Source organism: Ammodytes marinus (genome assembly GCF_949987685.1).
Source record: "Ammodytes marinus genome assembly, chromosome: 8".
NCBI classification, from domain to species: Eukaryota; Metazoa; Chordata; class Actinopteri; order Uranoscopiformes; family Ammodytidae; genus Ammodytes; species Ammodytes marinus.
In genome coordinates this window covers 6,892,698-6,910,215 of record NC_137212.1, presented here as the reverse complement: position 1 = coordinate 6,910,215, position 17,518 = coordinate 6,892,698, and the positions used below count along the sequence as shown (strand labels likewise).

At 41.0% G+C, this 17,518-nt stretch overlaps 1 protein-coding gene across 1 annotated transcript in view; it reads left to right on the top strand.

The window, feature by feature from the left end:
• Positions 1 to 268: 268 nt before the first annotated feature.
• The window catches only part of col24a1 (collagen type XXIV alpha 1 chain), an 87,263-nt gene continuing 70,013 nt past the window's right edge, over positions 269 to 17,518 (top strand). The window contains exons 1-3 of the mRNA XM_080032791.1: positions 269 to 712; positions 9,704 to 9,774; positions 14,435 to 15,792. Coding sequence (XP_079888917.1) covers positions 660 to 712; positions 9,704 to 9,774; positions 14,435 to 15,792 — 1,482 coding nt within the window. The 5' untranslated portion in view covers positions 269 to 659. The remainder of the gene's footprint in view (positions 713 to 9,703; positions 9,775 to 14,434; positions 15,793 to 17,518) is intronic.

Sequence of the window (17,518 nt, the reverse complement as noted above, 5' to 3'; positions counted from 1 at the left end):
GCAAGTTTGGGCTACCTTTTGAAACACGCCCTCTAATTTACCTTACCGGGTGTGCAGTAGGCATACATGTTGTACCCTCTTTAGGCAAATACAGTAGCCAAAGTAGACAAAAGCTATCGATGAACACAAGCCAAAAGTCCATCCGTGATGTCACGAGTCTGTAACCGGTGAAACCCAACACCACCAGCTGGTAGTAGGAGTTGTGTTGGGGTGAATACGGGTCCCTTTGCATCAGTGCAAGTCAAGGCACATACAGCAACCACCGCCTGGAGGTAAATCCGCGCAGAGTTGGAGCTGCCGTTGAGTTGGAGACCACTTCTCTGTTTCCCACACAGCAGTCGAGTTTACACCGCACGCGCTCTCCCATGCCAACTTTCTTCTATGCAACGGCCGCGCGTCTCCACTTTGGATAGAAATAGCCTGACCACTGCGCGCCGCAGAGCGCAAAGGATCTGAGAAACTGCAGGTTTGACCGAGTGGGAGAGATCTCTCCTCCGGACCGCAATACCATGAGGACATTCTGAGTTGGCAGTTACTCCTCCGTCCACTTTGCGCTTTCCTTTGGCTGGTGCCAACACGGCTTAGCCCATGAGCAGGTATCCTCTTGAGTGTGATTCTGTTTTCACCCAGATCTCTGCTGCCTGGACAAATGCATACAAATGCATTTAGGAGCTCAACGGACAAGGAGTGGACACGTTTCCGCGGCAGCAACGTAAGTGGGCATTTTGGTTAAATTGTATGCAGATGTCCGGCTACCTTTTGTGCGCTGTTGCATCTGTTTCGAGAACAGATTTTTTTTATATAAAATGGAAACTGTGGGAATTATACCTGTGCTGTTCTCTTGGCGTCTTGCCCTAACAGGGGCGCCAATCTACTAAAGAGAATCCCTGCAGCTACAACCTTTTGCCACCAAAACCTGACTGACAATTCGGTCAATACCAACAGGCCTAAATGCATAGAGTTTACTTTAGTTTGGATTCCTTATTGTATCCTTTAATTTTTTTCTGCATAATAATCATGCAAACAATAGTAAAACAACAATTCCCTAAATCGTGATCTTACTTTTATTTATTGTTCATGGATGCATGTATTTGGACACATTTTGAGTAGTTTACAGTGAACCTGGTTGAAAATCTAGAAAAAATTAACTGAAAACGTAGCAGTAGTGAGTGCACAAGTATTGGCTTTGAACTCGCCAGATGAACATGCAGCCTGGGTTCTCTCACATTTTAATCTGGTTACCATGTGACCCACTGCTGTACCCCCTTTCATTTTTATTTGACTCTCATTCCCATTTCTATCATAAACCGGGAAATAAACACTGTAGAGAGAGGACGGATGTCTTGAAAACAATTATGCTTATTCAGCATGTTAGTGATAAATCATTGTTAAACTGTATGATGATAAAGCCTACAGTAGATAAACTGTCAAGCACTTGATTACTTACAAATGCATCAAACTCTGTCATAGTGTTTTGGCTTTAAATGGGAAAAAAAATATATTTAGTGCCTTTAAACCTAAACATTCCTCATGGGAGTGTTTATTATTGACATCCTGCATGCAGGTTTTGTTGTCCCGTTACATTTAGCCTGTGGCTGGACTGTGGAGCTCCAGAAATGTGCATGCTTCCATGGGCTATACTTAACAGGAAATGTATTTTCTTCTATCAGAAGTGAGTCCAAGTTGTCTGTCCTCTATTATGAATCCCTTCATGATAAGATCTTGAAGGGGCTGAGCTCTGCATGCATCCTGTTGTTCTGATAGTGTTTGCTCCATTGAAAACAAATTGGACATGAAATCCTGAGATGTTGTTTTACTATTATTATTTATTTGTTTGTCCTCTGGAGTGAAAATGAGAGAGCCTTATGGGAGAACTGAGTTGACTGAGAACAAGTGTGGCCTCCCTGCAGTTCACTGGGAGAGTTAGTGTGTATGCATCAGTGGTTAACTGGCTCCTGAGCTCCAGACAATCATCCACTGTTGCAGGAATCGCTGCTCCTTTGCTGGCAGTGGTTGAACTGTAGCCTATAGCTGCAGATACTTAAATACTGTACACTTGACTGAGAGCACGCTGTCTCCTCAGCGCTGTGTGGTAGTTCCCATGAGTAGATGATGCAAGTTTTTCCGGAGGTTGAGCTGGTCAACACTTTGTTGCCTTGAGGAGGAGGATATCTAAAGACTAATGGCTGACAACAAATGTTGTTAAATGCTATGTATGATGTCTTAATGAGGCAGACTTTAGCCTTGTGTGATGACACTGCGTAATTTAAAGGTAACAAGTGGACCAAGTTAGTTGTAGTGTCTGTGGCTGCTTTGACTTTTAGTTTGATTGATTGTCTGCTGTGCCTTGTGGTGCAGCTGTGCTCAAATGATAGGTGTGTTCAGGGAGATGTTGCTAAGGTGTTGGACACATGGTTTCTCTGTTATTCTGATGTAAATCTGCTATGACACTGTTTGGTTTTCCATATAGGAGTCAGACTTCTCACTTTGACTCTGGGATGGACATTTTGGCCCATAAGAGTCATAAGCTCAGTTGAGTCCTGTTCAGGTGGTGTAAGGTGAAGCTTAAAGGAAGTTAACATAATACAATCAATTCAAAGTCATATTTTTTGGAGTATAGCTGTGGAGCTACAGCATTTTGGAATGGATTATATTTTTCTCTGCTGAGAACATCTCAAACATATGCCACCAGCCAATGACAATGGAGGGGATTCAGAGTTGCTTGTGGGAGTCAATCATTGAGAATTGACCTTCACACACATTTGAAGACCCAACAGCAATGTGTCTTACATGAAAACAACGTCAGACTCTGGATGATACAGTCAGACCATTTTTTTTTAGAAACTACTTTCTGCACAAACTAAAAAAAAAACTACAGAAAACTAGGCACTGCTGAGGCGGAAAACATCTGTTGTCCTTGTGTTAACCAACCCCTTTAATGAGTGCCTGAATGGTTTCTAAACATCAGAGTATTCTCACCTGTAAGCTTGATCATTGCAACATCTTGCATCGTATGGGATCTCAGCTTGCCCACCTTCTTGCAGCGGGATACTCACCTTCTCCACACCAGTGACTGTAGGGATTTTGGCCAGCCTGTCTGCGAGACCGAGTGTATATTTAACCCTCTGGACATCTGCAGTTCCCCCCGCAACAGGAAAAGGGCAAACCAATAAAGACCATTGAAAGTTTACTCACAGCCCATTGTCTGCTCGCTGTCTTGTGGACTAAGTCAATCTTTACTCTGGCCTGCAGTGACCTCTTGACTCCAGTCACCCCTTTCGGAGTGCGCACAAACATGCACTTCTCTTCGTCAAAGAAGTATTTTTTCGGATACGATACTAGAAATATACTGTAAGCTGAATTGATTGATATTTGAAATCCTCAGTTTCATTTGGGAAGCTGGGAAATGTATCAGATCTGTAAAGGTATTTCACACTTCGGCCAGGGAGAGGCATGTCAACAAGGCAATTGAAACCTGAAAACGTGTTGACCTGCTACTTTTTGTTTTTGCTGATGGCTATTTGGACATGAGCAGAAGACAAGCCCACCTAGTGCTTCCATAATGAACTAACTATGAACATCGTACAGGTGCTAACGCTGAAACACGGCCAGTAGGAAGAGATGTTGGCTGAGGATCAGTTGCTTGTTCTTTTTTTTTCGGGGAATGTTTTGCTTGAGTTTGAGAAGCAATGCATGCAGGAACGGAACACCTTATTAGCAGTAAACTCTGATGTTTCCATTGAGGGAAATATTCGCTTGTTCTGAGCATGTGAATGGGATCTGCTGTATTATGATGGATGGTTTCTCTCACAGTTTGGGGTCTTGGCTAAGTGACTTTTATTACTAAGAGCCTTATGTCAGCTCCTGTGCCGGCCTGTTTGTGTGTCAGAGTAATTGCCTTCCCTCTGTTTTGGATTCCACTCCATTCAAAACTCAAGCCACATTTTTCGCCAAGGGGGCATAGGACAGTGGAGGTTGGGCAAATTCTCCAAGGTCAAGCTCTATAAACCTCAATTTTCTGTATAATGACTTCAAGTGGAGTACCACTAAAGATTGCTACAATTGACTGTTTGATATTCTGAAGGCGATCTTTTTTAAAGTCTACAGAAGCGATGAATTGGGACGGGTCAATCAAGGTGACTCCCATAGGGCTAGTTCATACGGTCCATAGCAATCAGAAAAGCTGCTGTTGGCTTTTTGCACGATTGTTTTAACACCCCCATTGCAGATCAACAGCTATTCCATGGGTATCCCTTCCTTTTTTGTTTATTCTCTTAATAAGTTAAACATTTCAGAGTTGTTGGGGTAGATTAACAGCTTTGCCTGCTTTGTTGCTGTCAATGGACTTGCTAAGTGGCCTGCCAAATTAGAAATGTTAACGGTATACTGCTAATGTCACCGCTCACAGTCACCCCCCCCTGACAGACATCAATGATGGACCTTAACAAAATTGTTTCCCTTTCCTTATGAGGATTGTAAACACAACTTAAGTGATTTTGCTCCTATGTGCCAAGCCAAATGGACCGCTCTCTCAATTTGCCGCTCAGCCCCTTTTCCTCACTTGAATGAACCATTGTTAGGGATCCAAGCTAATTTTGAGGGGAGAAAGGATATAATTGTTAGTACTGCTGGAATGATTCATTGCATAGGGGAGTTTTAAAGTTGTGATTATTTATAGTCTTGACATGGCACCCACTCCCCACATAGTGGTATTTCCCTTAGTCAACAGAGCAGTGTTTGGGGAGCTTTGTCCTGCTCTCAGCGGCCTTTTCCATTAACTGCAAAGACTGGAAAGCATGTCATAGTGTGTTGTCACTTAGAGCAGGATTTTCCTCAAGATTAAATCAGGAAAACTGTGAAATTGGTGGCTCTGTATGTAGATTGTGTTCTTGATAAGAACTTTTGATATCAAAAATAAAATGCTAAAAAATGTCAAACAAGGTTCAGAAACAATTTTTTTTTTGCTAGAAAACTCCCACTCTTTGTAGTCGCGTCAGTGTAGATGTGCTGAATCTGTTGATCACCCAAGTCGGTTTGGTGGAAGGGGCTCATAGATGCTTTAAATAGCCCTCAACAGGGAGACTGCGTGACAGACAGGCAGACACAAAGTTGTCCGAATCAGCATCAGATGGCCCCACTTGGAACTCCAAAAGGGGGAATGCTGAGTGTTATATTTAGTTTTTTCTTGTTGTACTTTCAAACTTTGCCAATTTATAAAGCAGAACCAGCTACTCATTGGCTCTATAAATGTCACTTCCATCATCTCTCAAGTGAATGTAATCATATTTCCCACCCCCCTCGCTTTTCCACTATTGCTTTTTCACTGCTTTGGGGGATTAGTCTGTGTTTCTGGCCGTGGAATGTCGCACCACTTTCTCGATGGGGAACAGGTGACAGACACAGCTCATAGTGTTTCTACTTAGAGTCAATCAGTCTTTTCTACTGTTGTCTTCTCTGTTTTTTTTCCGTTTGCTGGAGTCTGCGGGGCCACATTGCTCTGGGAAAACAAACAATCACTGCCTGTCTGCGGTTTTCCGTCAAACAGGGCCACACAAACACTTCTAGACTCCTCGCAGGCTCAATCAGGTCCTTAAAGGTCACCAAAAGGAGAGATGTTTGTAAGATAGCGACCGCTCTGTTTGTAGCCACATAACAATCCCTGAAGGGCTTAAGGTGTGACAGAGGCGAAGTGATTGATAGTAGCCTTTTCGGTAGCCTTACGTAACATATTAAAATAGCAGGACTAATGTCTCCTCTCGTCTTTAGCACCAGCACCACACTGTGTTGAAAATCTTCACATGGCTTGCAAGAAGCCACAAGTTGTGTCAGCGGCTGTTACTACGTACAGTGCTGTCAATGTGATTGATTTGGTTTAAATGTACAGGGTAAGCTATGCTTTGAAGCTGTACATGAGCAATGCTCTGTAAAGTGTAGTGTGGCTTTTTGTTGTAGGGATGAAGAGAATCCATGACTTGACTACTGTACCAGTTGGACTACTGTATACTACTGTACAAATCTTAAATATTACATTTTTTTAGTTAAGATTTGGTGCTTAGTTTGACCTAAATGATGACATAACATGGACTGACTGAAAACTGTGAGAATAAAGACTAAAATCCTGTTGTGGAAGTTGTACACGGTGGTATGCACAATCCTTGTGTACATTTTTATGTCAAGGCTGCGGCATTTATTTTACGGCTAATATAGGTTGAAGAGTATCTGCATAATCTTGGTAATGAGGCATATGTGTAGAGAGGAGATAATTTAACACAGCGTACACTATAAGCACAATGTCAGGATTGTTGCATTTGTTGTTAATGCACATTCATCCCATTTAAAACAGGTTAGAACATCATTTGTGAGTGAAAATCTCAAATATCTGTGATCTAACAGTATAGCTGCCCTTCTAGCTACATGGTGGGCAGTGCCACCTAGAGGTGGGGTCAGTGAGGGTCAAAGGACTGAAGTCTCATGAATCCTTTACAAAGTGAAGTCACAATATGCAGTAAGAGTAATACAACTCGTTATAGCTCAATGTAGGAACTAAAAAAATACATCTTCAATATATTAGTGAAACGCAAGTCAAAAAAATATGTTTTAATTGTAAGTGTTAGTTTCACAATCAATATGCTCTTCTTTTCCTTTACCTGTGTTAAGCGTGACGCCATCAACCACATTTATAGCATATGGCGATCCCTCTTTTAAAGGGCTTTGGGAATAAAGAGCCATGAGTCAGAGAGCGCTTTTTACAGAATATAATGTGGGAAAGGCAGGCGTGACTCTTCTCGCTCTAGATCCTAGCTGACTATATCTCCAGACATAAAAATGTCAAAGTTGAATGCCTTTGTAAACAGAGGAGTCCTGCTGCCTTTTAGGTTTCTTTTTGTCATGTTCTTCTAGCTACTGATTTTCATCCAATGCTTGCCTGAAATAACGATTATTTTCATCATCAATGAATGTGGTCTCATTTTCTGATGAATAAAATTCAACATGATAAAATGTTTTGTACATTTAAATTTAAGAACTAAATATAAACTATATGTTACACACAGACCATCTTAAGCTAGCTAGTTAGGCTACATCTTTTCATTTCTGTCATAGAAATGAAAAGACAACAAATGTATGCTAGATTTAGGTTCATTAAGGCTAACCCCATTTTGCTAGGACAACAGTTGACGTTAGATTAAGTTACCATGTGCTAATTAAGGTCTTTTCTTTGTGTCATGGCATATAATTACTGTTTTATAAAGTGTAAACCTTGGGCTGAGATGCTCAGGAATTGGACTTTGATGCCATTTTAGTGTATGAATTTTTAGAAACAGTTTAATTAACAAAAACTATATATATATAAAAAAAAATAAACATCTTAACTTTACGTTTATGAGGCATTTTATGGGGCCCCTTGGTAGCTTGGGGCCCATGGAAATGACCTACCTTTGTCTAAAGGTAGGACTGCCTTGGGTAGCCTGTTGGTGGTAGGCAACATAACAGCTGTGTTGTTTTATTTAATTACATTGCATTCTAAAGGTGGACTTGAATATATTTTGCCCTGTATTACCGTTAGCTGTTTCAGTGAATGGCTTAGTTGGTTTACTAACACATCAAAATTCAACGTATGTGATCATACATGTTAATTACACCTGTGACCACTGTGCGGACAAGTAGATTTCTTCCTTTCAGCTTGCGATCCTATTGTACGCTGATATCTTTAGTGGCCATTCCTTTACTTTCTAAACACATTGTCTAGCCGTGATGTTGCAGGGAAAATATTTCCGACCTCACACTGTCCACAATTGCTATCACTTCATGCCCTATTACAAAGAGATCCAGCTGATTTTAGGGAGATATTTCACTTGAAACCAGCAGGGTAAGGCTAGGTTTCTTATGACAAGATGGAAAAAGAACCAAGTTATAGTTGGTCTAGGACTTACCATACGTTTACAAAACATCAACTAGAAACCAGTTTTTTTTGTAGAGGTGCTGTATAGGTGGCTTGTGTGTTGGCTCACATGTGTGCTGTAACTACACTCTGTAGTCAGTATAACCAGTATGTAGACAAAGTGTAGGATCTTTTCTTTGGCAGAGTTGTATATACAGTGAACATCTTGATGAATGAATAGTCATTGCTTGTATAAACCACATCAGCAGGATTGTACATTGGATGGAAAAGGGGTGGTGATTCTGCCCTCACACAGCAAGAAGGACCATGCATGAATTTCCAGCCCTGTTACTCTACGTCACGTGTCAAACTCAAGGCCCGCGGGCCAGATGTGGCCCGCGACACGGTTTGATGTGGCCCGCGAATCAATTCGGCCGATTTGAATCAATTCTGAAAAAAATAATAATAATTAAAAAAAATCATATAGGCCTATATTTTTTTTTTTTCATTCTTCATGGAGCCTGTGCCATATCCGCACGTTGCATACGCTTCCAACTGTCAGGAAACTTACGTGGCTTACAGCTAGGAATGTCTGCTGAAAGTTCCACAGCTCAGGATTTTAAGCCATGAATTGATGAACTTGTATAGCTGTCAGTTTTCTGAGGGCTGTAGGCCAACATATGTGGCTAAATAGCATGCTAATATTGATGATTGATTGTGTCAAGTGTCAAAGGATTAATGCCAAAATTATCTGGTTTCTAACTTTTGCTTTAAGTTACAATATAGCCAACTAGCTAACGTTAGCTAGCTGCTGATAGCCCTCCCCTTTTGTTTCCAATTGTGGCTTGGCATTTCATTACCAACGTAAAGTGTCATAAATAGCTAACAATGGTGCTGTGTCATGATTCCTAAAAAAACTAAACATGTGATATGTTTTGAATGTGCAGAAAGTTTTGAAAAATCCAGGAGAATAAATATTGTGGCTCAATCCAGAATGCCTGAGAGCCTTACTGCATTATAGTCCTTTATAATTGTTTCACCAGGAACCTGAATGTTGTCTTTTCCTTTACAGAAATTAAGACATTTCCACCATAAATTGATGCCGAAAAGGCACAGATCGGTGGATAAAAATCCACCAGAATGCAGGAAATTCAGTGTTTGACATTCAAAATTTTCGGGGGGAGCACCCCCATACCCCCCACCTATAATTTGTCCCCCGAAAATGTTGAAGTGAAAACTAGCCATTGTACGCAGTTTATATACTTACTTAGATATGTTCTTTTTATTTTTCGATTAAAAAGAAGGTGTGTCAGTCTGGCCCTTAGAGTGATTATCATATCGTAGAGTGGCCCTTTGTGAAAATGAGTTTGACACCCCTGCTCTACGTGTACCGTTAACAAGTTCCTCTCTCCATTGTAATTTCTTTAGTTTATTTTTCTTTATTTTCCTTTTTTTAAAGATATTTTTTTGATGCTCTAACCACTACACCACAAGCGCCCCGTAATTGCTTTTGTTTAAAATATTCAAGATTCAAAGTGTCTATTGTCATATGCATGCACAATAGGAAACATGTTCTCAGTCATACAATGAAATTCTTGAATGCCAAGAAAGAAACATGAAAATATACAATATACAAGTAAAATCCTACAGTTTCATCCTAGAGTTTAAGTGCTGCAACGCACAAGGCAACTTGGACACTCTTAATTAGTCACACATGTTAATATATTTGTATTCTCCCTGTGATAGACTTGCACCCTGTTTCTTAAAAATGGGCGTACTAATGGATTCATGTATGTATTAATCTGTGTTTGTATGTCCCTGTAGGTGGAACTTTATCCTGCTCCTGTCAGTATGCTCAGCAGCACTCTCCGGAGAAGAAGACTACCTAGCTCAAGGTAAACAAAATAATGCATAACTTAACATTAAGATTATTAATAGCACTCTTTTGTATTAGTGGTGGGGTATGTGATTTCTGATTGGTCAAAATTAACATGAGCGGTACACTTTGACCAATCAGAGCGAGGCTCCGATTCTTAAAAAAAAAAAAAAAAAAAAAAAAAAAAATCCGATTCTCTGTTCTTATTGGCTGTTGGGACTGTCAACTGTTCAAATCTCTATCCCAACTGCTATTTTCTCCCCAAATTCTCCACTCCAGCTTTAAGGCCATTCCCTTTCCCTTTTCTCACTACGACTAGTGAACTCTCTCTGACATTTGATCATTAGTCCACAGTGCAATGGACCATTCCTTTTTGGAGTGATTTTGGCTTCAGCTGGTGGTGCATAGTTGAAAATTCTTGACAGATTTTTTTGACCCCATTTAAATGAATAATGAAAAGGTGTTGCTGGATATTTTGCTATTGTTTATATTAAAACATTTAATATGGGATTAGGCTGACGGTTTTACTTTAGACAGTGTTAAACTAACACACCTACCCAAGTCAGTATAGCCTACTGACAAGTTAAACATATTCAGTATCAACCACACTCCGTTATCTACATTAAATACATCTACTTCTTCAGTATCACTTTGCATATTAGCAATAATCATATATTAATGCAACAGATTCAGTTTTAAACACTTCATCCATATTCAGCGTCATGCTTTTAAATCGTTGGAAAAAAACATCTGCTACAGAAAAAGGTATGATTGGTTCGTCCCTCTATTCAAATACATTGGGTCAACGTTTACCCAATTTTGTTTGGATAAAACATTTAGCTGGGATGATCCAAACATATTAAACATGTAGACAACAACACTAAAGTGAGTTTTATTCTGAAGCAAGTGTTGAGGCTGTAAACAGGAGCTCCTCTTTCTTTGCTCCTTTTTTCATTATAAATCTTCTCCTGTAACATGTCTGCTCTTGCTCTTCTGGCAACAGCATGCATGAAGAATTAGCCTAAATAGTCTCTCAACTTTTGTTGCCTTTACCTGTACACCTACCCATCTTTTAGGCTAGCTAGTATGTCACATGCAAGCATACTGTAATGTGAAGTACATGCTACGAAAAGCAGGCTGGGAAAGTAAACCAATCAGTCAGACAAAGACGGAAGGGAAATCTCAAGTCAGTGCTTGGCATGTATTGTAGCTGTTCTTTAGCTGGTCAGATTATTGGCATTAGATGATATCTGTTTGTTTTTTAACAAAGCAACAAGGATGAGAAAATGTGAGCAGAGCAGAAGTTAAGAAGTTGGTCATAGATAGCGGCTTAGGTGGTTTCACAAGGGCCCTGTAGATTCATTACATCTAAGGTTATTTATAGACATACAGTATGTAGCAGACACTAATGTAATAATGGTTGACAAAATATCGTAACGTGACCATGTGACGTATTAACTTTTTGACTATTGTTAAACATTAACGGCAAAAAGTAAATTTGTTATTGGTTAATGTTAATGGATGTACAATAGTGTATAATGTAAAACTAAAAAGGTATTACATTCATTTGCTTCTACAACTGGGGGAGAGTTCAAGTATAAGCTTACACATATTATTCCGGGTGTGATTTCCTCGAAAGAACGTGCCATCACTCGGCAAGAAAGAATGCTTTTAAAATGATCTAAAGAAAGATCTCAGATATGTTTGGAATAAGCATATGCAATATGCATTTGCTATGAGGACATATTGTTTTTCTGAGTGGCACATCACTGGCCCACTGCCAGAAATACCACATACAACACTGCATTTTTGCACACTTGATTTAAGTTGACCCCGTGATGAATCATGACACATAGGTTCATTCACATCTCCACCTGTATGTGCATTTTCTACTGCCACGTGCAAATGGGAAACCGCCTTGAGGGTCAGCCCCCCCCGCCCCCCCCACCCCTCCTCCTTATTCCATCTTGCATTGTCTTCTCCACTCCACAATATATAGCTATCGCTGATGAGTCCACTCCAAGCAGGATCAATCCATCATAACCAGGGGATGAGGAATGCACACAGAGTGCTGGAGCGGCTTGTCTTCACATATGAGACAGGTTAATTGGAATCTGGGCTGACGTTACCTCGGGCTAAGAATGTCAAGGACATCTCAGTGCGTGCGTAGATCAGCTGCAGATAGATAGTCTCCCTACCTGGACTGCAGGACCAGAAAAAAAACCTTAAATACAACATCCAGGACCATATATGCTTTATGCTGAAATCTGTGTGACCTTTCACTTTCTTCAAAATCTCAGATCTAGAAATCCATACCTGTATCCTTAGAGGCCAAACACACTGCAGACTATACACTAAAACCATTATCCATGATATTGGTTCCAAAATGTTCTAAATAAATTAAGCATTAGAATATATTGCTCAATTAACAACATGTAAAGTACATCCTGAGCCTAAGATTTGAATTCAAATTCAGAAATCTGTATTGTCTGTCGTGACTCTAACTACACCAAGGCTGTTTAATATAGTGTAAATTAACACGTTTTAATTATTATTCCTAGATTACCGTAATAGATTGCATTGTGATGGTGGCATAGTAACCATACTGAATCATGTTGATCTGGCATGTTTGGCTGATTCATTAAATAGTGTTACATCTGCATCAACACACAGCAGTGTCAACAGTTCTCACTGTTGATAGTGTAAATGCATGGCTTATTTGATCAGCCTTTTTAAACCTACAGTTTGAAACAAACCTTTTACAGTTCTTATGCAGCCCTTTCTTATACACATTCACCATTTTAGATGCTTGTTCAAACTCTGCTGTCAACATTTCATAAATTATTGGTCCCGCAACCAAGGGCAAAAGTCAAATAGTTGTACACTGGCATATAATCAGAACCAGGCATGTAATAGCTTTGATGTTCTTTATTTTAGTGTCTCTGTCAAATAGCAGCTTTCAAATACTTAAAGCAGTATGCATAAAACATTTGTTTGACAATGGCACAGTTGAAAGATATGCCCTTTATCTGTAGATCACTGGTTGAGTTAGAGCCTTCAGTTATCCCTCAGTAGTACACAAGCAACAAACCTCTATTTAGAATTTGTTTCCTCAAATGCAGAGGAGGAGATGCATCAAAGGGAGGTAGTGTCTCTGGATTAGTAATGAAAATACCTCAGACAATTCCAAAACAAAACACTTGGACGCACTCTTACACACACACACACACACACACACACACACACACACACACACACACACACACACACACACACACACACACACACACACACACACACACACACACACAGGCTTAAAAAGCTTCTCTGTTCTTAGGCTTCCATATTTCCATATTGCTGCTGCCAACACACTCACTCACATTGTATTTCTCCCCAATCTCTCATACACACAGCAGGTCAAATTCCCCTGTAAACTATTCAACCCATGTGTGACTCTGTTGACATGCACAATAACATTATGTGTCAGGTATCCTTGTCATATACTGTACATTTTTACTTTCTGGAAACATCACCACTTAGTAACAGATTTGACATATGTGACACATGTGACATATTGCCCTCCAGCCTATGGTGATCTGTCTGTTGCTCTATACTCAAAGCCAAAACTGCACAGAATTTCCTCTATCTCAGAGTTCAACTTAAGTTTTTCTTTTGCATACTGTCGGCAGACGCAAGATAAAATATTTGATGAATAACCTGTAGGCATGGGAAATAAAGACAGGACCCTTTGCAAGAAAGCTTCTCTCATGAATCTCTGTTGGCAGATTGATTCAAAATGGCTGTGTGGACTGGTTTCCTGTATCTTAGTTCAGCTCCATCCTTCTCTAGTCCCCTCCACTCATCTGGGCAACAGCTGCCTTTATGGTACTCACTCAAAGAGCAAAACAAGGAGGGGTCACCAGCATCATATGGGGAATGCTTTATGATGTTAGTGTCCGATGGCTTTTTTTTTCTCCATCATTTAACTTATAGAAAGACAGCTCATGCAACATCCCACATTTGTCTTAGTTGTAGCAAATACATATATTTCTAGTAACATATATTAACAGCAACATTGGAAGAATAAAGCATGTTTGACAGTTTTTAGTGAAAACCGTATGGTGGACTGCAATGACGTTAATAACAAATCCACATCTACACACTTGCGACAGCTAACAGTGGTAGCATCTAACCACAGCAATCCCACTTTATGTATAAGCAGGGACGCTTTCTCTCCCATAATTCAAAGCATACATTTGATTGCCCTCATGCCTTCAAGAGTTTTTTGAGTAAGTTGAAATGCTAGATGTTTCCTAAGGAGCATGGCAAAAGGGTTAAACAGGCTTCCAATGCCTAAGTATCCGTTTGTGTTTACTTTTCTCTATTCCTGTATCAATCCAAATGTTTATAATAGTTTTTCTTTTGAGCTACAGTAAACGGAAGAGACCCAAGTCGTGTGCTGAAGGTCCCCAGTGAGATTTGAACTTGACCTTCGAAGGTTGACTGCTGCTTCAAATCTTTATCACAATTTAGTTTTGCATATTTAAACCTTTTGTTTCTCAAAGGTCAGTACCCTAAGAAAAGCTGTTTTTCTTCAGAACCTGTTTAGCCAACGTGAACATGCTCTGCGATCTAGTCCTTTAGATGTTAACCTTAACGTTATCTTCTCTGTCTTTCAGGGGTGGATATCCTCTATCGATTGGGGCTTACAGCTCAAAGCAGCGAAGACAATCCCTACGAGAGGACAAGCTCATATTACACCACTGTTCCCTCACCTTCGAACCTTCCTGTTTCTGGATATGGGGCATTACTCGACTCAAACTCCCTCTATGAGGCTCCAGCAGACACTCTGTTCCCACCGCAGATCGGCGAGGAGTTTACTGTTGTGATTAGCCTCAGCTCCTGGCGAGCCAATAATGCTTTTCTCTTCAGTGTCAAAGATGGTAGGGACCGGCTGCGTTTTGGCATTCAGCTGCTGCCGCGCAGAGTGGTGGTTTACACTGCAGAGAAAGCCCCGATCTACTTCACGTACGACTGGCAAGATGGCCGCCAGCACCCTTTTGCTGTCGGTGTACGGGCGCGTTCAGTGTCCTTCTATGCGGATTGTGGGGCAGTGCAGCAGCGGGAGCAGACCCTGGGGAGATCTCCGACACTGGGGGATTCTGGAGGTCTTTTCACTCTGGGAAGAATGAACTCCAAAGCTGCACCATTCTATGGTCGAGTCTGCCAACTAGATGTCTATCCCTCAGCCCAAGCTGCCGCGCACTACTGCAACTATCTTAAAACACAGTGCCGGCTGGCCGACACTTACCGATTGCCCTCGCCGCATCCTAGTTTGGATCTGAAGGCAAATGATCCTCTTTCTAATCCCTCAACACAATCTCTTGTTGGAGTAGCAGCTACCGATCATACCCCCGTGAAAGCTACAGAAGCTTCCAAACTCCCGGGTAGTTTAGTCACACAGTATTCCGTTTTGAGCCCATCGATACAACCTCAACTGGGGGAACAGAGCCACCTTTCCACATTGGATCCCCTTGCCCACTCCACCACATCCTCGCTTCAGGCTGACAGCCCCACCTTGACCACAGTTCTGGATCTCACCTATAGCACAAGTATCACCACTACTAACAATGTGTTGGCAAAAGGGAGTAGCCCCCATGGGGACACTGATCAATCTGAAAACAGCACAGAGGAAGAGAGCAGCTCTGTGAGCCTGCAGACTCCAAATGCCACCCCAGGCCTGACTCCCACAGTCACCCAAAGTCGAGTGAAGGAAGGACTCAGGAATAACTCCAACACCAACTCGAGGGATTCTGACTTTGTGAACCAACAGACTCGTCAGCTCCCGGAGACTCATCTTAGAGTCAACGGCACCACTCTGTACCGGGAGAATCAGGTGGACACCTCAGAACATCACAATCTGGATGGCAGCTATGACGACGTAGACATGGGATATGATTATGGATATGAGGACCCAGAATTCTTCTATGAATACGAAGATGGTTTCCACGGCCCCAAAGGAGAGCCAGGTCCTATGGTAAGCGCATGCATTTATGAATAGAAAGCAGTGTCAGTATTCAAGTCAGTGCATCTCTGAACATGACTGTTAGAAAAATATCAACACAAGGCAATAAAAGCTAATTTATGGCCACCGTTTGAATACTATGTGAAATGTGGCTTTCTTACATGCACCCAGGATATATGAAAAAATATTTTGGCAGGGCGGTGTAGTGATTTAGGAGGTGATGGCATGTCCAAGCAGTGTTTTTTCATGTATCTACAAGTTGTTAAAACAACACGTCATTCCCATGCTGAAATACTGTCAGACACTTTGCACTTGTTAGAGTGGAACTCATCTGTAGATTTGAGGTATAGCCTGGCAAGTCAAATTGGCTGTCCATCCAGCCTTATGATGTAATCAGGCTGTCGGGATGGCTGTGCCTCTGAACATGCTTTTATAGCTCAGACCTTCAGGTATTGCTTATGTTTCCATTAGTGAGATGTGTCAGGTCTTTCTATTGGATCTGTTTACACTTAAGAGTGTAATTAATGATGTAAGATGTCTTGACTCATCCACAAGTTTCCATAGTCCTACTTAGGTTATGAAGTGCCTGCAGGTCTGAAGGTGGGATACAGCTTTGACAGTTCTGAGCAAATTATATACATGTCTCAGTGCACTGCAGTATATGTGCATGCTAGTGATGATAGTTGCTTTTCCACTGCATGGTACCAGCACTATTCTACTCTACTTACTCACCCACTATGAAAAAGTCCCTGGTACCTACTTTGTTGGTTCCCAATCCATCAAGGTTATAGGAACCGGGTACTAGACATTGACTTGAAACACTGCAGACCACTGATTGGTCAGAGCTTCGTCAATAGGCGGCAACATATCCTGCACAACAAACTGCCAAGCTATTGTAGTGGTCGCAGTTTTTGTTCTACTTTCTTTCAAAAATGGCATTCTGGACATCCAAGCCGTGGTTGCTTGACGAGGTACAGCCGTTCCGTACCTTGGTGGCCGTAATTAGCTATGACGACCTACACAGAGGCAATAATATCATGGGTACTATCTTCTATTGGAAAGCAACCTTCCGAAAAGTACCCAATACCAAAGGCAAATAGAGTAGCGAGAGCCAATACTGTGTAATGGAAAATAACCATTTTCCATTGGTTCACAATTTGGCAAAAATGTTGAATGCTTCTTTTAGGCTCTTATCTTGAAACTGTTTGTATGTCTTGGCATCTCTGTCCACTTTGATGCAGGCATTTTGAATGTTGGGTCAGATGAAGGTCAGTTGCTCACCCTGTGTCAATGCCTTTCAGTTTAAGCTTGTTTTACTTCCTCAGGAGAAATACTCCACAGTAACCTACAGTACAAGTATACAGGTGGATTCAGGTCTCATTAGATGCTCAGTGATCATTCATTTGTATTTTAGCTTTCTTAACTACCTTTTACATTGGTCTTATGCTTATGATTTAGTTTTGTTTGAACTACAGAACTGAGCCTATAGTATTCTGAAGCCCATGAATGAATAAATTACATTAAAACCACTATCTGCTAATGGATTATTATGTTGAGTTGTTGAGTTGTTGAGGTGTGTTGATGCAGGTAGGAGAAGGGTTAGGGTTAGCTACTGGGAAAAGTGAAACAGTTCCGTTTTGAATAACACCTCTGTGAAGACGGTTCAGATACCAACATACTCATGAACCTTTGAGGAAAGTTTTAAACCAGCTAAAGTTGTCAAAGGCACAGTTATCCA